Source organism: Neomonachus schauinslandi, chromosome 9 (genome assembly GCF_002201575.2).
Source record: "Neomonachus schauinslandi chromosome 9, ASM220157v2, whole genome shotgun sequence".
In the NCBI taxonomy this organism is placed as follows: Eukaryota; Metazoa; Chordata; class Mammalia; order Carnivora; family Phocidae; genus Neomonachus; species Neomonachus schauinslandi.
In genome coordinates, this window is record NC_058411.1 from 28,367,580 (window position 1) to 28,389,823 (window position 22,244).

Here is a 22,244-nt window from a genome sequence, read left to right on the forward strand (position 1 = left end):
TGCAGTGGGTCTGGGGGTTGGGGGGAGGACTGAGAGTTTGTCTGGTTAACAAGCTCCCAGGTGATTCCAGCACTGCTGGTCTGAGGGCCACATTCTAAGTAGCAAGGATAGGGAGATATGGCTCTCAGGGGTTTTCTTTTTGGTCTCAGGAATTCTTTACTTAAAAATTACTGAGAGAGGCCCCCCCCAAAAGCTATTGTTCTGGTGGATTATAACTAGTGACACTTACCATATTAGAAATTAAAGCAGAAAAAAATGTTAATCTTCAGAATACACCAGCACACAGAGTGATGACATCATCATGTCAGGTAGCCTCTGGAAAACTCCACCGTGTACTTGTGAGAGAATGAAAGTGTAAAGTTTCGAGTAACATTCTATTACTATTTAGTACTGTGATGCAGACCCCCTGAAAGGGTCTCAAGGATCCCTGGGGATCCCTGGGCCATTACTTGAGAACAACTCTTATACAGGAACTAGCTCTCTGAGCCTGTCTGAGTCAAGAGTCTTTTAATTGCAAGAAACTCAACACTTCAGCAAAAATGGGGAGTATCTGAAAAGCTGCTGGGTCATTGCCCCAATTCGGTACAATCTTTGAAGTTTCAACCCTCAGGAAGGGCAAGAAAACGGCAGGAAGGGACTTAGGACTGGGATAGAATAAGGAACCTCGGCGGCTCGTGGCCTCTACTTCTTCCTTCTTTATTTTTCTATCAGAAGACTGTATTGCCTGCTTCTCTGTGCCCTTGGCTCCATAGATCCTGTATTGATGGGTTCCCAGCTCAAGTGCCCGTACTCACTGGAGTCATTGCCCCAAGTCCAAGTGCTTTGGAGGCAGAATCTGATTGGCCCAGCCAGGGTCATGTGACCACTTTTGAGCCAGCCAATCAACTGTGGCCAGTGGGGCCAGTCTACGTGGTATATAATCAAGGGTGTCTTGGCTTACCGGTGTCTGAATAGGTGAGGTGGGGTGGGGTGGGAGGAGTGGAGTGGGGTGGACAATTCTCAGAGAGGGAGGACTGGTTTCTTTTGGACAGTCAGCTTCAAAGTTTTACAGAATAGAGTCTGGAAACTTAGGTCCTGCTCCTTCTACTGACTCTGTGACTGTGGGTAAGTCAGAAACCTCCTTAGAGCCTGTCTCATCAAGGGCCAGATGGGAATACTATTACTTTCTGTAACTCACGGTGTATGGTAGGGATGAGCTGAACTAATACATGTGAGAGAGCTTAGGATGCTATGTGCCCAACATAGATCTAAGTGTTGGGCGTTCATAATAAAGTATGAAATGCCATCTTTGCTCTTAAGGACCTTGGGATTAAATTGAGGAGAAAATGCGAATGGCCATGATACAATTAGAAAACAGCAGGCTTCTGCCTGTGCACTAACTGAATGCAATAAAAGTTCAGAGGAGAGAGAAGAGATCAGCTTGGGCAAGAAGGGGAAGTAATTTATCGAGCACTTCCTGTGGATGTGGCGCTGTCCCCTGTGGTTTCACACACTCTGAGCGCGAACCCTCTCAGCAACTCTGCACTAAAGGTGTTGCTGTGCCCATTTTACAGTTGAGAAAATGAAAACTTAAGAGAAGTAACTTGTCTACAGACACGTGGCTGGTGTTTAAACCTATGCCTGTCTGAATTTAAAGCTGTGCTCTTTTTACTCCTCAATATGGCAAGGGGAAAGCTCTTGGAGGAGTGGGATTTTAGTGGGGGGGTTAAAGCATGCACCAGCGTGGGTGGCAGAGGAGAGGCTGGTCCATGACAGGGATCATAGCATGAGCATGAGGGGAACCTGATGGGACAGGCACTAGGTTGCTGTTGGATGTGTCAGTGGGTTTTAGATGGCAATAAATGAATGAGTGAGTGACCATGGGCTCTGTCCTTCACTCCCTTGGTCTAATTGATCTGGGAGTCATGCAGGGTGGATTGGGAAGGGCAGTGCAGAGGTAGAACCCCAGCTGGTGGGTTCTTCAAGCAACTCAGAGTCAATGGATTAAAATGTGGAACAGAAGGAAAATGCAAAGCCTCAGATGGGCTTTGAAGGAAGAAACAACAGCGCTTGGCTGTAAAGAATGAAGGAGAAGAACCAAAGATGACGGACTCGCTGACCGACCGATGGACCAATTGATTCAGCCAAGGTTTACTAAGTGTGTCTTAAGGGGCAGGCCCCGTACCAGGTTCTGAATATAGTGTGGCTCAAGTAGACGTTTTCCACCCCTTGTTGGGGAGACAGAAGATCAACAAGTACACCAATAACATGTATGATTTAATGTCAGACCATGCTAAGTGCTGGGACCAAACACAAAGCCGGGCAAGGAAAAGAGAACGATGGAGAGGGTATGAGTGGATCTAGGTTGGTCAGGGAGGGCTTCTCTGAGGAGGTGATGTCTGAGCAAACTAGCGGGATTCTGAGTTTCCAAGTTTGAGCGATTCCCGGAGACTAGAGTGCCACTGCCGCAGGAAGAGTCCCTTGCGTGTGCCCATTTTGCAGTTGAGGAAACCAAGGTGCAGGGACAGTGTGGAAGTGACTGGGCTGGTCAGCCCTGCAGAGTGCAATCCAACCCTGGCTCTCAGCCGGGCCCTCCCCCTCCCGCTGGCGGCTCCCCCAGGACTGCGTGCTTCCAGGGCTTCTCCTCTTATCCCAGGCGGTATTTTTAGTCTCTCAGTGCCCCTTCCCCGCGTCTGCTGTTGGCTCGTCATTCTGCTTGACTTGCTTTCACCTGCTGCAGGCGGCTGTGACACGGCTGCGGGCTGCACACGTCAAGCTGTCCCTGGCTTCACCATGGGGGCGTGAGGGGGGGGAGGGCAGCTGACGGTGACCGCCCTCCCCGTCTGTCGTCGTAGTCGTCGTGGGCAGGCGGGGAGGCCTGTTAGTGCCCGCAGGGGGACCGCAGCGTCTCACGGCTCCCCCTTCGGGTCAACTCGGAGCAACGAGGGTGGGGGCGGGGCCGGGGGCGGGGCTGCTGGCTGTGGCGGGCTCGGCTGAGGGGTGGGGAGGCAGAGAGGCGAAGCGGTGGGAGGGAGGTGGAATTTTGTAAATTGTTTTGGAGAGAGACAAGCTGAGGAGGTGGTGGAGGTGGTAGCTTGGCAGGTGGTGTTGATTGTGAAGAGTGCGTGTTTGGTGAGAGCGTGTGAACATCGCGGGCCTGGTGTACAGGCCTTTCCGCTGTGAAATCCCCAGTGAGTGTGCGTGCGTGTGTGTGTGTGTGTGTGTGTGTGTGTGTGTGTGTCAGCATCACAGGCCTTTTGGCCCTGAAGTCTCCAGGGCCACTTGTCCAGGCCCAGCCCCTGGACAAGTGGCCCTTGCTTTCACCTGCAGCAGGTGAAAGCAAGTGAAAGAACTAAAAAGCAGGTGAAAGAACTAAAACATGGCGGCCGCACCCCAGGCGGCCGCCATGTTTTAGTTCTCACCTCTGTGACTCCTTCTCTGTCCCTAAAGACCTCAGCAGGCCCTTTCCCTGGTTGGGATTTTACTGCTACTCATTACCAGAGAATGACCTGGAGGAGGCCAGGGTGCTACAGACGTGACCATGTGGGACTTACAAAGGTTTAAAAATAAACCTTGCCCCATTCTTGTAGCCACTGTCCCGGGCCTGCAGAGCTGCCAGCACCCTCTCTGACTGTCCTCCTCTATCCTGGGAGGTGGAACTCCTCCCACCCCCACCCCAGGTTATGCTGGCTCTTTCTGGAGATGCACGCAGGGTGGTGGGATCAAGAGTCAGGGCCCCCGAGACTGTGAGGTGTCAAGGCCTTTGTCACTGGCAGGAGGCCTCAGCTGAAGCTCACCCCAGGAGGAGCAGGGGAGAGGGGTGGGGGGTGCTCCCTGCCGTGCCCGGGCTCGTGCCCTAGACCGGATGCCAGGCCTGGCTGGCCCTTGAGAGACTTGAAGGGGACAGTGTGAGCCTGGGGCGAGAGCCAGGGGTGATGGTTGCTCCAGTCTGCCATCATCCGGTCAGCTGAGGGGAGCAGGGTGAGCTTCTCCATGTGGGGTCAGTGAAGCTAGGTGGCTAAGCAGCTGGAGGAGGAGGTCCGTGTGTTAACCATAGAGTACAGGGATTGGGTAGATGTAGGCTTTGCAGTCAGACTGTTGTGAGTTTACGTCCTGGCTCTGCACTTAGTAGTGGAGTGACCCTGGGCAAGACTGCTGTTGCCTCAGTCTCCTGATCTGTAAAATGGAATTAACAGTAATACCTCTCTTGGAGTTGTGAACATTTAATGAGATGATGTGGGTGAGTAGCTGAGTGCTCTGGAGCAAGTTACCTGACCTCTCTGGGCCTTAGTTTCCAGGCCTGTAAAATGGGGTTGGTTATTGGTTCAAAGGCTGTGAGGAAGGCCGGATGAAGAGATGTAGGTGAAGTGCTCGGGGCCTCACAGAGTACGGTCAGGAGCCGCAGTGGCCCTCACTATAACAAGCATCCTGCTTCCTTGTCTCCCCAGGCCCGTGGCTCGGCAGGTGGCAGGAGGAGGCACGACGCTGCCTCTCAGGAAGACCATGACAAACCTTACGTCTGTGACAGTAAGTACGGCAGGTGCCGCCTTCCTGCCCCTGCCTCTGCCCCCAGCACTCCCTTCCCTGTGCTTCCCTGGCTGTCACGCCCCCAGCCCCAGGCTCACTGGCTCCTCCTCTTGGGCCTGCGCCCCAACTCGTGTGCCTGCCGCCTCAGCGAAGGCACCATCTCCTGTTGCTGCCACCGCCGCCCCTCACCCACCCAGGTGTTTGTGCATGGCCGGGGGGGGGGCAGCCAGGGAGGCCTTCTGCCTTTGGTGCCAGCCTCCTGTCTCCGGCAGCTCCTCCTCGGTGGCTTTCTCCTGGCTCTCTCTCTCTCTCTCTCTCTGTCTGTCTCCTGAAGATTCATCCTCTATTTCTTTCTCTGTTTCAGAGAGTTACAAACAAAAGCATAACTCAAAATCCTCCGACAAAGGTACTTGGCTCCTCTGGCTTTTCATGTTTCCCTTTCATTTCCCTCTCTCTCTCCTGTCCTAGGTAGGGCAAGTTAGGAATCTTTCTCTGACTTAGCTTAATAAATGGCCCTCGATCCATCTCCAGCCTTTCTTGCTTGCTTCAGAGGCATCTCTTGGACAAGGACTGCCTGGCTCCTGGGTCTAGGTGGTGCGGACAGAGCTGGGGAGGGAGGAGCTGGAGAGTGGGGCAGGGAGCAGGGCCAGTGGGTGTAGCTCCAGAACCTTCAGCTTTCGGAGGGATTGCTATCAGCTCAGACACTGTTGTCTTTCTCACCTACCAGAGCATTGGGTGGTGGGTTGAAAATCCTTGCCCTAATTATCTCTCACTGTATGGGGTGCCATCTGCTCATTCCACAGCAGGGACCGCCCTAGAAACCACACTCCCTGACCATCTTCCCCTCGTGTCTTCTCCCCTCCGAGGATGCAGAGCTGGGCCATGGGAGAAGGGCAGCGAGGGGGCTCAGGCAGGGCCCTGGCACTGAGGTTCCTTCTGCCGGCATCTGGCAATGTGTGCGGTCTCTGTGGAGGCAGAGGGCGAGTGGGGGAGATGGGGCTCAGGGAGCACATCGGGGGTGGTGCCCTTTTCCTCCCTCTTCACTGGCCTCTTTTGATTTCAAAAAGTTATTCTGTGCCCGGTGGGGTGACAGCTGGTTGGAGAACATTTTGCTAGAAGAACTCAAACTCCATGACCCCCATTTGGCTGCTTAATACACCGTGCAGATGGCATTCCTGAGACAACTCTTGCAGGTAACATCTCCATCCCACAGCGGTTCTGTCCCAGGATGAGGAGGGAGCAGGGCATGGGGTCTGGTGTCTCTTGGTGATGTCAGGAGGTGCCTGCTTTGGCCTGGGTCTTGCCCTCCCGGAAGGGCCTCTGTTTTGTTCGGTTGCACAGAAGCCCTAGCTGTATGAGCCCTCTGGGGACTGGTTCTGGGCTGGGAAGGGTCCTTCTGACCCCCTCGGAGCAGGCTTTCCAGCTGTGTATGGCTGGAGAAGCCCAGCCCTCAAGAAAGCCAACAGCTGCTTTGGGACCGGGGCATTGCCATTCGATTCCTCTTTTAAAAAGCTTTATTTTTGTGATGTGATTTTCTGCTCCCATAGCTAGTGGGATTACTTTTTGCTCCATCTCTTCAATTTTCATGGGATTTGCAGCCAATAATCCCATATATTCCCAGACATAACCCCACGTGCCCTTCTTCACCCACCTCTCAGTTCCTCTCTTCACTCCTTTGTCTGCTGTCTGCCTCCTCACCTGTCACCTCCACGGAGCACCCTCTGTGGGTGTCCCTCTCTTGCCTGGCTCCCCTCTTGCTGCACCAAGTGCTTGCATCACGCCCTCCCCCGCAGTTCCTGTGGCTGTGATTAGGGGCTCTTAGGACCATTGGCTCTTTTCCTGTCCCTGTCCCCATGGTCTCTTCCTCCTTCTGTTTACGCTGTGATGCTCAGGAGGCCTACACGAAGGCCTGATGTTGGCTTTCTGGAAGTCTCAGCAGCTGATTCCTTGGCTCTGCCCACACAGCCGCTGCCTCTGTTCTCCTCCCTCAGGGGACCAGGGTCCACCGTAGATTGCCCTTGTCTCTTCTGGCTCTTGTAGGAAATTGTGTGGCAGCTTGGTGATTAATAGACTTTATTTTTATCTGGTGCCCTTCAGACATGTGATCCTTTGGGATAGGGATGACCTTTGGAGAGGTCATGAGGCCCACCCTCCACCCCCGAACTGAGCAAGGAATGCTTTTAATAATCTCTAATGCATCCTAAGTAGAGAGGTGTCTGGTCACCTCCTTGAGTGTCCCCAGGGATGGTGTTACCATAAGCTACCCTTTCTTCCATGATTCCAGCTGTGCTCTGAAGGATTGTTTTTCCTTAATAGGAGCTACATTTTTTTTTTTTCTCCTACAGGCCTCCTTATCTTTTGCGCATCTTTTCCCAACAAATGGGCACACTGAGCATTTTGTCTATTTTGGAGATGCTTTTCACGTCCCCTTGTATTCTTGGTTTATCTAGGGCCACATCCCATAACCTCTGTGATGGCCTGCTCTAAATTCCCTTCCAGGTTTACATTTAAGCTCAGCACTCCCACTGGAAGTAACACCAAGGCCAAGTAGCTCCAAGAGTAACAGACACATTTCCTTGTTTATTTTAGACATCGGCTCTTAATAACAGCCCGTGTCTGTAGAGAACAGAAGTACTTGGCCCACCCCTTGCCCTGTGCACCATGCCAACGACTTCCCATGCAGGGCCTGTCCTGACCCCATGCCTCGCCAGGTGCGTGCTCCTTTCTACTTAATGCATTTGATTATTCCTTCTTCCATAAATCACTCCGCACTTAGCCCTATTGAGTCTCAATAAAGAGATACAATAATATGTGACTTCAATATACAAGATTCAATAAAGGCAAATTTAAAGACATTGCCCCGTAGTTGAATTTCATCCTCTGCAGATTTGCAATCCCTGCCATTGTTGTGTTGTCTGTGGTTTGATTTGCATAATCCCCACTCCATCTTTCGAGTTATTTATGAAAATATTAGGCCACCTTGTACCCCACCACCTCTTCCTGGGCTTATACGTGGAGTAGTAATAGCTATCTTTCAGATGCGATTGTGTTTAACCCTTCCTGGTTTATATTCCTAAATGTAGTTGTCCTATTATGTTCTTGGTCCAAGCATCCCTTTCAAGATGGGTGGTTGAAATATTATCTTAGCTGCTAACTTCAGGTGATAGATAGTTTGCATGTTGCCTTTCATGGAGCCATCGAATTTATTCCATCTCAGAGAAATACTAAATCATCTGAACATAATTTATTTTTTTACCCAATCTGTGGTGTGTGTGTACATGAATACTTCATTTTCCAGCACGTAACCAGTCCCTATTAATTATCCTGAACGTTTACAAGCTTGAGGATAAAAGTGCTGTTTCTTCTGTTCCAACGTCTTGCCAAAGAAAAGTGTTCATTATCCACAGAGTGACTGAACATGACTTCATGGGGAAGGCCGTCAGTGTTTGTCAAAGTGTGGGCCTGTGCTTTTTTTTTTTTTAAGATTTTTATTTATTTATTTGACAGAGAGAGAGAGAGCAGGAACACAAGCAGGGGGAGTGGGAGAGGGAGAAGCAGGCCTCCCGCGGAGCAGGGAGCCCGATGTGGGGCTCGATCCCAGGACCTTGGGATCATGACCTGAGCCGAAGGCAGATGCTCAACGACTGAGCCACTCAGGCGCCTCTGGGCCTGTGCTTTTTGCACAGAGAGAACCGAGATGCTTATTAAAATGTGATTCCCGGGCCTCATACCAGACCTCCTGCATCAGAACCATGGGGAGCAGACCCAGGAACCTGCATTTTTTTTGAGAGCTCCTCAGGGGAATTACTTCTGAATACTGACTTTTGAGAGTGACTGGTCTACTTCATTCAAATTTGAAGGCATCTGGCCTCTAACTGTTCAGCCTTTTTATTAGTCCCTGCTTTTGGCATCTGGAAGTTCTAGAGTCTTCAGGAATTCTCCACGCCAACTGCCATAGGCTTGCTTCACTGTTTTAGTTGGCCTCTTTAGAATCTTTCCTTTCTCGTTTTTTTATTTTCCCCCCCAGCATTGATCTCAAACTCAGCAGTCCCATATAAAACTCAGCAATCCAGCACTTGGCCTTAATTTACTTAATAGCTTTAAATCCTAACAGTGCCATTAGCCCCCTTTTAGAGGTGGGATGATAACTGGAGACAGGCATATGAAAGCAGTCCTTGGGTCGGGCTACTGGGATGTTTTAAAAATCATTCTAAATGTTTATCTCTTCTCTCTCCAACTGCTCCCAATCCTGAATTTTCTATTAGCATCACTGGGACTGACTCTGGATGAGACCCACTTTGCCATTGTCTTTGTGCAGGAAGCATCACAGGGGAGAAGATGGGGGTGGTGGGGTGATATTCAGCAGGGGGAGAGAGGGAGAACATGGTGTCTCTAAGCAGCAGCCATTTAGGGGGAAGCCAAGCCCCCCTTTACCCCTTTGCTGGGCACAATGGAAGTGAAGTTTTTTTTTTTTTTCCCCTTCCCATTTTTCTTTCTTCTTCTTCTTTTTTTTTTTTAAAGATTTTAAAAATTTAATTGAGAGAGTGAGAGCACACAAGCGGGGGGGGGTGGGGCAGAGGGAGAGGGAGAAGCAGGCTCCCTGCTGAGCGGGGCTCCATCCAGGGACCCAGGGATCATGACCTGAGCCAAAGGCAGACACTTACCCGTCCAAGCCACCCAGGCGCCCATTCCCAGTTTTTTCTTTAAAATTTTTTTTAAAAAATTAAGTTTATTTTACTGTGGAAAGAATACTTAACCATCTACCTTCTTAATACATTTTTTTAGTGTACAATCTATTGCTGAACATAGGCACAATGCCGTGCAGCCGATCTGTAGGGTTTATTCATCCTGCTCCACTGAAACGTTATGCCCATTGGTTAGTGATTTCGTAACTCCCCTTCTCCGCCAGCCTCCAGCAACCACCATTCCCCTCTCTGATGCCCCGAGGCTGACTATTTGGGCTACCTCACGTAAGTGGAATCAGGCAGCATTTGTTTGGCTGGGACTGGCTTATTTCACTCAGCATAACGTCCTCGAGATTCATTCATGTTGTTGCATATTGAAGGATTCCTTCTTTTTAAAAGCTGAAGGATAGTCCATTGTATGTTTCTACCAAATTTTCGTTATCAATTCATCTCTTAACAGACAGTTAGGTTGTTTGCACATCTTGGCTATTGCGAATAGTGCTGCAATGAACATGGGAGTGCTAATATTTCTTTGAGATCCTGATTTCAGTTCTTTTGGACAAATACCCAAAAGTGGGATTGCTGGATCCTATGGCAATTCTATTTTTAGTTTTTTGAGGAAGCTTCATACTATTTTCCAGAGCAGCCGCACCATTTTGCATTCCCACCAGCAGTGTACAAGTGTTCCAGTTTCTCCACAGCCTTGCCAACCCTTGTCTTTTGTTCCCAGCTTTTTCTGATCACGGTGATAACGCCTGCTCATGGTGCTTACGGTGTGCAGAGCACGGTGCCGAGCACGTTACGTACGTTGTCTCTGTAAATCCTCACAATAACCTTGAGAGGCGGGGACAATTGACCTCACTTTAGTATGAAGAAACCGAGGTGCAGAGAGGTGAGGGGACTTGTCCATACATCCTGCGGGTGAAATATGGCCTCCTACCCTGGAGTGTGGCTGTCCTGTGAGTTGAGGAAAAAACATGTTTTAAAAGTGAATTAGGGGCACCTGTGTGGCACAGTCAGTTAAGCGTCTGACTCTTGGTTTTGGCTCACATCATGATCTCAGGATTGTGAGATGGAGCCCCGTGTTGGGCTCTGCACTCAGCCTGGAGTCTGCTTAAGAGTCTCTCTCTCGGGGCACCTGGGTGGCTCAGTCATTAAGCGTCTGCCTTTGGCTCAGGTCATGATCCCAGGGTCCTGGGATTGAGCCCCGCATCGGGGTCCCTGCTCCGCGGGAAGCCTGCTTCTCTCTCCCATTCCCCCGCTTATGTTCCCTCTTTCGCTGTGTCTGTCTCTGTCAAATTAAAAAAAAAAAAAAAAAGAGTCTCTCTCTCCTTCTGCCCCTCCCCCACCTCAAATAAATAAGTCTTTAAAGGTGAATTAATGGGGTGCTTGAGTGGCTCAGTCGGTTGAGTGTCCGACTCTTGATTTTGGCTCAGATCATGATTTCAGGATTGTGAGATTGAGCCCTGAGTCGGCTCCTCACAGGGCATGGAGCCTGTTTAGGATTCTCTCCCTCCTCTCCCTCCTCTCCCTCCTCTCCCTCCACCCACCCTGTCTCCCTGTCTCTAAAAAAAACCAGAAGTGAATTAATGATCACATACATCTCATTTATGAGGTGAAGCCATGTCCACTGTTAACAAATGGCTTCTAGGCGTCAGGCTGGCAAGCTGGAGTCAGTGGAATGGAATAGATTATATACTTTTAAACCTTTTACATTTAAATCTATTAAAATCCCCCCCCCCCCAACCTGGGGCATTAGGGTAGATTAGTGACAAAAGGCAAATAGACATAATCAAAGCCTTCCCGGGAGCATGACTCACCTCTGAGTCATGTCGGGTATTCACACATCAGGAGTGGGTGCTCTCAACTCAGCCTCCATATCAGTAAAAACTTTGTTCTCCACCACCCTCACCCCACAGGCATGTATTTTTGATCGTGTGGCCCGTGACTGAAAACACGGCCACTTCACAGTATTACCTCCCTTTTAGAAATTCAGTGGGGGTGTAACTATGTCCAAATGGGGCAGTGTCAGAATAGGGTTTCGGGTTCCTTCCTGCTCTTCTTGATGGTGGAATCCTGGAGGGAGAAGGGTATGGGATGAAAAGCAAAGAGTCTGGGGGTCTGGTCCTGGTTCTACCCTTCAGGGGCTATGGCGTCACTTTCCTGATTTGTCAATGTGGGGGCTCCTTTCTTGAGTGTCTAGACCTCCCCCGTCAGCACCCCTTCCCCACACCATGGGCTCCTTTCTTCTCAGGCAGTGGCTTAACAATGAGGCTCTTCTCCCTGGAGACAAGATGTCGGGCCGCCATGTTACAGGCTGAGAGGAGCTGTGGGCTGGACGGACTGGTGTATGGGGCAGACCCAGCTTGCACCCAAGGTAGTCTCACAAAATCTGCTTGATCTCAACTCCCTAAAATTACTCAGGATTCCCCCATACCTGAGTGTACAGGAGAATCAGATGACTATTGCAGTCTTATTAAAAAAAAAATTTTTTTTTTGAGGGCATTAAGGCCCCACATTCTCTAAGACTCATGTGCTTTTAGCTTCGAGCTGCAGTGGAAAAGCCAATAACGCGGCCTTCAGGCTGGCTGCCCTTGTCACTGAAGGGAAGCTGGGCTCATCACTCAGTTGTCCATGCTATTATCTTGCAGGTCCTTGCATGGGGTGCGGCGGGGGAGGGTGGGAATGGCTCTGTGCCCCGGAAACTTGATTTGTGGAGCAGGGCCTGTGGCATGGGATTGATCCCTGGAGATGGAGTGCATTTGTGACAGCGAAGCTGGGTCTGTTTAAATATTTAAATGCCATCCTGTTGTGGACACCGGTAGCACCCAGCAGGGCTGGCCGCAGGCAGGGCTGAAGAGAAGCTGCAGTCTGTCCCTGCTCCCCGCACGCCTGCATCTCTTCCCTTCCTTTGCTCCTGCTGCCTGCCCTCCCCTCCCTGGCCTACACCTCTGGCTCTCAAGGACTTGGTTTGCCTTTTCTGGGCTGTAACCCACGGCCTCCTGAATTATTTTGTCCTCCAGTCAGAGCTGGTTCTCAGCTAGCTGTTCCTGAATGCAAACTTTGTGGCAAATAATTCCTACCAAGATGTAGATGACCGATAACAGGGTAGATATGAACATGTGTAGCAGTTTGCTTTTTTAAATAATTTTTTTCTATGGAAATGGTATGTATTCATTGCAGAAAAATCAGAAATTACAGATATGCATAAAGGAAAAATAAAAATCACCCATAATCTTACTCCTGAGAGATAGCTTCCATTTTGGTTTTGTATACCATTTGAGGATTCTGTCCGTCTCTGTCTCTTTCTACACACACACACACACACATACACATACACACACGCACGTATGCACACCATGGTACAGACCATTTTAACCCATGCCTTCACTCAACAGTACATGGGAAGCATCATTCCAGGTCAGTAAAGACATGTTTATGACATTTGAGAGCTATATGGTGTTCTATCACGTGGGCACACCCCAGTTTGCTCAAGCTGTGTTCCACTTGTTGGACATTTAGACGGTTTAAAGTTTGTTCACTATTGCAAACAATATTGCGGCTGTATCTTTGCATAATGCTTTCATGATTTCCTAGGGGTGGAATTGTGAGGTCAAAGGGCCTGGTACACAGCCTTTGATGTCTCTTACTTCAAGTCGTGGTGGTGGGTAAGGGAAGTAGGCAGCAAGGTCCGTGCTGTCCAGGTGAGAGAGAAAGCTCGGTGAAGAGGGACATGCACTGACTTCGGAGTGAGAAAAAGCTGAGGTCAAATTGTGGTTCTGTCACTTGTTAGCTGGTTATCTGGGGCATTTTTGAAAAAAATCATTTTGCTGCTGGGAGGCTCCATGTCCTCAGGTGTGGAGTGGGGATGGTGCATGGTTGGGAAAGGCACGTGTGATAATGTATATAAAAATGTTTGCACCTGGGTTGTGCTTAATGAATGTTTCTTCCTCCTTCACCTGTTCCTTATTTCCTCTATCTCCAATAGAGTTGGAAAGATAAGGCCGATATCACAGAGATAACACCCCGCCAAGCATATTTCATTGAGTAGATAGAGAGCACTTTCGGGATTCAGGGGAGGGAGTGGTTGGGGGGCAGGAGCCGGTGTGTCAGAGGTGCTTCCCTAGGAGGCCAAGCAGATCTCCAGTGAATTAGTACTGAATTGACTTTATTCTCCAGGGATGGAGGGGTATGTGTGGGAGTTGGTGGTGGTGGGCCGGTGAGGTAGTAATAGTAATAGCATAAGTTCGTTGACTTATATTATGGACCTGGAATGTTCTATGGGTTTTATCTATATTAATTCTTTTTTTTTTTAATTTTTTTTATTTTTATTTATTTATTTTTTTTATTTTTTTTTTTTATTAAAGATTTTATTTATTTATTTGAGAGAGAGAGAATGAGAGACAGAGAGCATGAGAGGGGGGAGGGTCAGAGGGAGAAGCAGGCTCCCCGCCGAGCAGGGAGCCCGATGCGGGACTCGATCCCGGGACTCCAGGATCATGACCTGAGCCGAAGGCAGTCGCTTAACCAACTGAGCCACCCAGGCGCCCTCTATATTAATTCTTTTACCCTCACAGAAGTGCCATGAGACCGATGGTATGATCATCTCCAACCTACAGATAAGGAGACTGGGGAGGAGAGGCGTTAATTAACTTTCTTGAGGTCACACAGCAAAAAATGGCAGAGACAGGATTTGATCCCAGTCAGCAATGCCTCCCTCCCTCCCCTGCAGTGTCTCCCACCTCTCCTGTCACTCACCTTTTCCTGGAATCTGCCTTACCTTGTATATACCTTTGTGTAGGCCACCTCCTGTCACATGGGATGACAGCAGTCTGTCTGTTCTTCAGGTTGGACTGTCAGCCTTTGGAAGGCAGGAAGTACACTACATTCATCCTGCATCCTAGCCCCAGCACTGTGGTTGCTCCCAAAATGTGGAGGAGTGTGGGATGCACATAGCAGGACAGGAGAGAGACCAGCTTGGTCAGAGCAGAGCTTTGGGGTAGGAGGATTGGGGGGTACAGAGTTGGACAAGGGTACTGGGAATACCAGACTGATTTTCTTAGATGTCAGTGGTGAACATGATGATCCCAGACACATCTCTGGAAGGGTGTGTTCAGGGCAGAGAGCCTTAAGCCCAATGGCTGAGAAGGAGATAGGCGAAGACATGAAGTCTGGATGGTGATGACAGCAGGGACAAAGTAGACGGGGACAACAGGAGAGACTTCATGAGTGAAAACCCTGCAGAACAGGATGTGGAGTCCAAGCGAGAGGGAGGAGCAACGATGACTCTTGAAGTGTTGAGCTTGGGTCGTGGAGACACGAGGGAGAATAACTAGAATATTCTAGAGGAGGAGGTAATTTTGGAGAATGATGAAATTTTCACATAGGAGTGTGTGGAACTAGCAGGACATCCAGGCAGGAATATTTACCACATGCTACTGGACATTTGGTTCCCCAAAGGAAGTGAGGCACTTACAGGGATGCTGCAGGTGGATGGGGGTGTACCTCAGGGAAAGGCCAGCGAGCCATACCGGGTAGGTCGGGACTCACAAATAAAGCCCCATCTGCATCTGAGGCAGTGTTTATGGCAGATATTCACCCGGAGATCCTGAGGGAGAGCACACTAGCCACATTTCCAGATCTGGGGGCTGCCATACTTTATGGTCATAGGTCTAATTTTTTTAAATCTTTCTTTGTTTATTTTCCCCAGGAATGTTGACATTTATATTTATTATTTAAGTAATTTTAAATGTATGATTTAAAAAAAGGATTATATTTTGCCCTTTAAGTAGATTAAGGACACGCTAGTGTAGGACCCAGAATAAGAAATGAAGATACCATCTCTGCAAAGGGGACGCCAGAAGATGGTTCTCAAGTCAGAAGTCCAGGATTTGCATCTTTGCTACGTCACTTCCTGGCTGTGACCTTGGACAAATCCTGAAACCTCTCTGAGCTTTGCTTTCTTTTTGTGTCAAGTGAGGACAGTAAGATTAACCTTAGAGGGTTTCCAAGAGGGTTAAATGAGACCACGTGCAAAAACAATTAGCTCCCTGTCTGGTTCATAGTTGCGCTCAATAAATATTTATTTTCTTTATGCCAAGTCAGGAAAGTACATATTTCGCACCTACCTTGGGTCCCCAGTTCTGTTCTGTGCACTGGCTGCTGGAGGTGTCAGGAACCAGAGAAGCTAGCCAGCCCAGCTAATGTTGAGTGTTTGCTGTGTGCCAGCCACTGTGCTGAGCACTTTACAAGGATGAGCTCATTCAGTTCTCATAACACCCATGTGAGATGGGAACTATTATCAGCTCCATTTTCCAGACCAGGAAACCCAGGTTTGGAGAGATTAAGTAACTTGCCCAAGGTCACACAGCCAATTAGCGGACACAAGAAGGCAGATCCCAGAGTTTAACAGAGTTCTGCTACCCTGCTTCTCAGCAGGGCAGGAAAGAGTCCCACTAACACATTTAATGCTTTGGTTTTGGGAGTTTCTGCATTCTCTGCTGGGGATCCGAAATCAGGTTATATAGTATTTAGAAATGAAAAGCTTGTTGCTTATCTCCATTCTTCCTGTTTTTTAAAAACTGGAGTCACATTCATATATAGCAAATTCCTAAAATAAGCAGAATGCCCTCCCTCAATGAAGATACAGGATTTGTGGATCCCTGGCATTTGATAGATCCTGTCTCTGGACTCATTCCTCGTACATGGGTCAGTGCCAGGCCCCAAGGAATGTGGCTTTGAAAAATCAGGATGTTACATCCCACCCTTATTCCAGCCCCTGTGCTTCTATCTGGAAGAATTCAGTTTAAAATAAGCACCAAGTGTGGCCTGGAAGAAGAAACGAAGCCACAGGAAGGCAGCTGCTGACCTGGCTTGGTGAGGGGGAGGGGAGAGGGATGTAGGCAGCCCTGGGTGGATCCTAAGGCCGGGAGCTTACATTGGTTTTCTATCAGAGTCCAGGGACTAATTCATTCAGGAGGCATACAGGCCTCAGAGAGCCCAGAGAAAACAGAGAATGACGAAGTACTAGAATCAAAGGACTTCAAGATTATTTGATTCAATTGTCCTATTTTACAGATGGGGAAACCAAGGCCCAAAGAAGTATGGGGTTTGTCCAAGGGTGCATAGCTGGTTAGTAGGAGAGCCAGGGCCAGACACCAGGTCTCCCAAAGGCCACCCACGCGTCTGGCCTCTGGACTTCCAGGCCAGGAGGAGAAGCCCACGGGGACTTGCCCAAGAGGAGCCTCTTGGTGCCTAGACACTGCAGGACCTGGGCTACTCTCATCATTTGAGCTCAGTGGAGCCATGGTTGGCTCTTTGGGTAAGGCCTAGGCATTTAAAATAGTCATAGGGATTAATACTCCACCATGAGTATGCAAGTCTGACCTGGGGGATTTTTTAAGTATCCCCTGAGTTTTATCCCAAACTGAGTCATGCAGGGCTTTTCTCACTTGGGGCTTCTCTGGGGGACTGGTTGTAGGCATTCCTCCATCCTCCACATGGTTCTGCAGAGAGAAGTCAGGAAGGTGTGGGGAGCCCCAAACGTCTATGACCCAGTCTGGTAGGGTATGGTCCCTTTGTCAAAATGGCCTCCTTTTGTATCTGTCCTGGGCCCACTGGGACATAGGATTCTACTCAGAAGGGCTAAAGGGAAGAGAATTAGATGCCAAAATGATTAAAGAGGTGTGGGCAGGATAGAAGTGGCGAAACGGAGAGGGGGAGCCCTTCCATCCTGAGTGCCAAGGGGCAGGGGGAGGACACATGGTGCCCAGGACAGGGGGGTGGGGTAGTACCTGCACCAGCATGCTGCCCAAGCAGGGAGGGCAGGGCACAAATCCCCATCTTCCCCTTCTCACCCCCCATTCTCCTGTCCCTGCCTCCCACTGGCCCAATGTCACCAGAGGCAGAGGGCAAGAGGCCATAGACACGTCAGCCCCGGGCACTGGAAGGAGTGTCTGGATGGAGAATAACGCATCTTTCAGTCACGTGCTTCAAAGCCAGGCAGACCTGAGTTCAAATGCTGGCCCTGCCACTGAGGGAGTTGCTTCAGTGCCCTCAGACTCAGTTTCCTCATCTGTACAGTGGGGCTGACCATCCTTATCTTGTGAGCTACTGTGAAATTCAGCGTAGAACCGTGTGCCTGCCTCACAGCCCGTAAGTGTGATGCTCTGGGGGCATCGGCAGCTGACAGGCACGGCTGGGTCGATTTTACAGATGAGGAAGTGGAGCTGCAGAGAGAGGGAAGTAGCCTCCTCGGGTTGGATGCAAGTGCCACGGGGCACAACTGGGAATGAGATGCGGCCCGGTGACTCCCGAGGCCCAGGCTTTGTCGTTGGACGCTCATCCCGTAATTGCTTTCAGTCTCTGGGAAACCACTGGCTCAGATACCCACTGCGTGCTCCAAGTTGGACTGATGAAAATGTGCCAGAGTCATTAAGTTATCAGTGGGGAAGGCGGCTGTCTCTCCCCTGCAGGAAGGATGCTGCTGTCTGCGGCAGCCGGCTTTGTTCACACAAACTGCCCCTGATTCTCCGCCCGCCACCCTGCCGCCTCCCCCTACCCTGCTCCCCCAGACAAGGAGTGAGTGGGGTAGGGTTGGAGCGGGGAGGGGGCTGCTGTAAATATTCTGGGGCAACACTGAAGGTATTCATAACTCCAGACAGGAGGTGCTACCTGGAGAATCCAGCTCTGGTTGGGGAAGTGGGCAAGCACGATTTCTGCACCTTGACAGATGGATCCGCCCCAGGGGAAGGAGAGAGAGGAAGGCAAGCTGGACCTTCCTTACTGTCACAGCCGGTCCCCTCCGAGCGCCGTGCCAGGAACACAAATCCAGGTGCATACTTGCCAAGGGAAAAACAAGGGCCAAGGGCTGTGCCCAGGCCGGGCTGACCGGTCCCTGGGATGATGGCTTCAGAGGGCCAGGACACAAAAGAGCAGGCCCCGGGGACGGAGACCGGGGTGGGAGGATGGGGCGCAGCCCTCTCTGAATGCTTCAGCAGTCTTGGGGCTCGGTCTGATTCTGCACGACAGATCATTCCAGAGTGAGGTTGCTGACATGATAAAGGGATAGCAGATGGTTCTAAGACTTTATTTTCAGAGTGTACTTTCCCCACCTTCTTTTTCTTGCGACTCCATCACCCCTGACCACAGAGGAGAAATGCTTAGCTACTACCCCCCTCCCCTTTTGGGTTTATTCCCTTTGCTTTGATGGCCATGGTGCTGATAAGAGCTGACAATGGCTGCCCCTCAGGACGAGCCAGGCACTGTTTTAAATGTGTTTCTTTCACAGACTCTCACGACGACGTGAGGCAGATGTGCTGTTGTGATCATCCCCATTTGCCACAGAGGATGCGGAGGCACAGAGAGGTTTAGCAATTCAGCCCAGATCACACAGGCAGTCAGTAGGAGACTAGGCAGGGCTTTGAGTCCAGGCGGTTCCGATCCAGCCTACCCACTTACTCACCACCGAGAAACTGGTTCTCTGAAGGGTGGTGCTGAAATGCCCTGGCCAGACTTCCAAGGTTACCGCAGAGGGGCATTTTACTCCCAGCTCAGGGCTGCTTGGGTCCTGTGTTCCATGTGGCAGCTCCCATATATCGGGGCTGTGAGGTTGTTTGTTTCGAGTAACTTAGTCCCTGATCTCTGACCCCAGCCCTAACAGGTTTCCAGGACCAGATACACAATGTACGGGACCCGGTGCAAAATGAAAACGAGGGGCCCTTTGTTCAATATATATTAAGAATTTCAAGATGGTGGTAGCAAAGCGTTAAGGCAAGTGTGGGGCCCTTCTGAGCATGGACGCTGTCTGAATGCACGGGTCCCACGCCCATGAAGCTGGTCTGTACGTATTTGGCGTGGCGGAGAGATATCATTAAATAGCGCTGGGTTTTCCTTTTTTTCCAATCCAGTCAAAGTAGGATTTCCAAGGCATTTCTTTTTTTTTTTTTTTTAAAGATTTTATTTATTTATCTGAGAGAGAGAGAATGAGAGACAGAGAGCATGAGAGGGTGGAGGGTCAGAGGGAGAAGCAGACTCCCTGCCAAGCAGGGAGCCCGATGTGGGACTCGATCCCGGGACTCCAGGATCATGACCTGAGCCGAAGGCAGTCGCTTAACCAACTGAGCCACCCAGGTGCCCCTCCAAGGCATTTCTTTCCATCAAAATGTAGCAGTCTGATCCAGATACAGTTCCACCAAGATAAATCTTAGAAATCTTTTGTCCCTAGGATAAAGTCATTCAAAGGCCCGGTACTTGGCTTAGAAGCTTCATTTTGGGGTCAGGCATCATGCTGTATTATCTCCAATTCCTCCTAACCCTGCCTTTTAAACTCCCCTCCCTCTCACCTCCTTCCCTTTGCCTGTGAGCCTGCTCCGGGATGCGCCCTGTTAAAGAATGAGCCCCACTCAGCCTCCCTGACCCCCGCTCCCACCATCCTCCCCGCCTCCCCAGCCTCACTGGTGGAAGGAGTGGTCTGTTAGCCCCGTCACCACTTCCTCATTTCCAGGAGCATTCTAAGTCTCATCCTCCATGAGGTCGTGGATTCCCTTCTCACGAAGGTGGCCTCCTGGTTGTCAAATCCAGTGCTCTCTTTCTAGTCCCCATCTTTCTCAACCCTTCTTGGGCATCTGACATTCTCCTGGCTCTGCCAGCTTCTCATCTGTGAAATGGGGGCTTGGGTTGCAGTGAGCAAACTGACCTGGATCATGAGAACAGGCCTGGCACTTGGTACACACTCAGTAGCTGTTCTCAGTGACCGTGACTGGTGGTATCCTTGGTCCTGTCAGCTGGAAACCCTACCTCTTTTTAAAAAAAAATTAAAAAAAATTCCAGTATGATTTACATCCCAGTATAATTTACATACCTTTAATATTAGTTTTAGGTGTACAATGTAGTGATTCAACAGTTCTATATAATGTTAAGTGTACTCTTGATCTCCATTCCCCCCCCCCCCCCCCCCCCCCCTTTTATCCATCTGTTTTTTTTCTTTTTTTTTGGGGGGTTTTTTTTTTTTTTTTTTGGTCTCTTTAAATTTGTTCTTTCTGTTTTGTTTCTTAAATTCGACATATGAGTGAAATCGTATGATATTTGTCTTTCTCTGACTGGCTTATTTAATTTATTATACCCTCTAAATCCACCCATGTTGTTGCAAATGATAAGATTTCATTCTTTTTTTATGGTGGAGTGATATTCTGTTGTCTATATATGCCACATCTTCTTTATCCATTCATCTAGTGATGGACACTTGGAAACCCTACCTCTTTGGCTTATGTTGCTCATTCCTGGATGAGTCTTTCTTGATAAACTTAAAAAAACCAAACCAATTTCTCTTTTTTCACCAGATTATTGAGATACTGGTGTTTTCTGAGTTCTATCCTCTGTCCACCTTTTTTCTCTCTCTCCGTAAATCTCTCCTTCTCTCCATATCCCTAACTCCCCCTGCCGCCCTGCCAACCTCCACATCCACATATCTTTCCTAAGCTTAGGGTGTGCAGGGCAACCCTAGACTGAACATTCTCTTCTTTCTTTAAATCTGGTTTTCCTCCTCATCCTTTGACCTATTGCCCCATAGGAACGTGGGTGTTTTCGTTGCTTCCCTTAACTGACATCGAGGGCCGGCCATGATCTGCCCTGTGCTGGTGACTGGGGATGCAGCAGTGTGCAAACACACAGGGCCTGCCATGCTTGCTGCTGGTGGGGGCACACGTAGTGATCCATGATTTGTCCTAGGAAGGTAACAAACTGGGGTCCTAATTTTGACTGGAAAGACTCCCCTGGGGAAGGACATTTGAACTGACATCTGAAGAATGATGAAGCATTCATTAGGCAAACTGTTGCTGGGGACCATTGTAGGCCAAGGGAAGAGCTTGTGTAAAGGCTTTGTGGTAGAAAGAAAGATGTTTACTGAGTGAAAAGGCAATGGGCAGAAGGGCAGAGAAGGTGGTGGAATGTGGTGTTGGGTGAGGCTAGGGGGTTAGACAGGGCCTGGTTGGTGCGTGGCCAGGAAAGCCAAGTTACTGTCATTCTAGGCTTCTCCTTGCTGCCTATACCCACCCTTTTCCACCAGATTCCTTTTCTTTAACCCCTCTCCCATCCTGAAATCCTCATTGTTCACACATGGAAAATTAAAATAGCCTCTTGCCACTTTCAAATCCCATCCTCTGCACTGTAGTCTTAAATGGGATTTCTAAAATGTAAATCTGAGTAAGTTGGTCCTCAGGCTACAATCCTCCCCTGGCTCCCCATTTCCAGGACAAAGTCCTGCCTGGCTTCCTTGCTTGTTAGCTCCATCATACCCCACCCCCGCCCGCAGGTCCCCAAAGTTGGGCAGAATGTGCTTTGCTGCCTGAAAGCCTTTGCCTCCTTTGTCTGTCTGGTAATGTTCTGCTACCTTGCAAGCCACAGCTCACCCACCTCCTCCAGGAAGCCCTCCCTCCACACTCAAGCAGGTGTGCTGGCCCCTCCTCTTTCCTGGGTGCATGTGCACACTGGTGCATTTGTCTCATCTCCCTCTTTGCTTGTTGACTTGTATGTCTTCTCTGCCAGAATGGGAGCTCCTGGAGGGAGGGTACTAGGGCTCTCCTTTATGTTTGTCCTTCTGATGCCACAGGGTTGGGCACATATGAGGTGCTTATTGTGAAGACCTGGTGATGAAGAATAACATGGTATAAACAGGTGGTGAAAAGGGCAGCTCCATCAGGAAAGCTCTGTAGGTCTGTGTATAGGGATGATGGGTAAGAGGTCTGATTTCCATGACCTCCATGTAGTGTCTGGTTCTGGTTCCTCTAATGACAGAGCACAAGTCTCACTGCCCCCACCTGCCACTTCCATCCATCCCAAAGGGCAGGTGCACCAGGGTGGACAGAGTCAAGCCTAAATCTATTCATTCTTCTAGTAGAGTGGTTCTTAGACTGTAGTGTGCAGCAGAATCACCTGGAGGGCTTGTTAAAAGAGAGATTTCTGGCCCCACCCCCAGAGTTTCTGAATCAGTAGATCTGAGGGGAACCAAGAATATGCATCTCTAACAACTTCCCAGGTGATGCTGATGGTGCTGGT

General features: G+C 49.7%; 1 protein-coding gene across 1 annotated transcript in view; it reads left to right on the plus strand.

Annotated features, from left to right (window-relative positions):
- The window catches only part of DPF3 (double PHD fingers 3), a 193,791-nt gene that overhangs the window by 148,035 nt on the left and 23,512 nt on the right, over nucleotides 1-22,244 (plus strand). Inside the window, 1 exon segment of the mRNA XM_021679542.1 lies at nucleotides 4,428-4,506. Coding sequence (XP_021535217.1) covers nucleotides 4,428-4,506 — 79 coding nt within the window.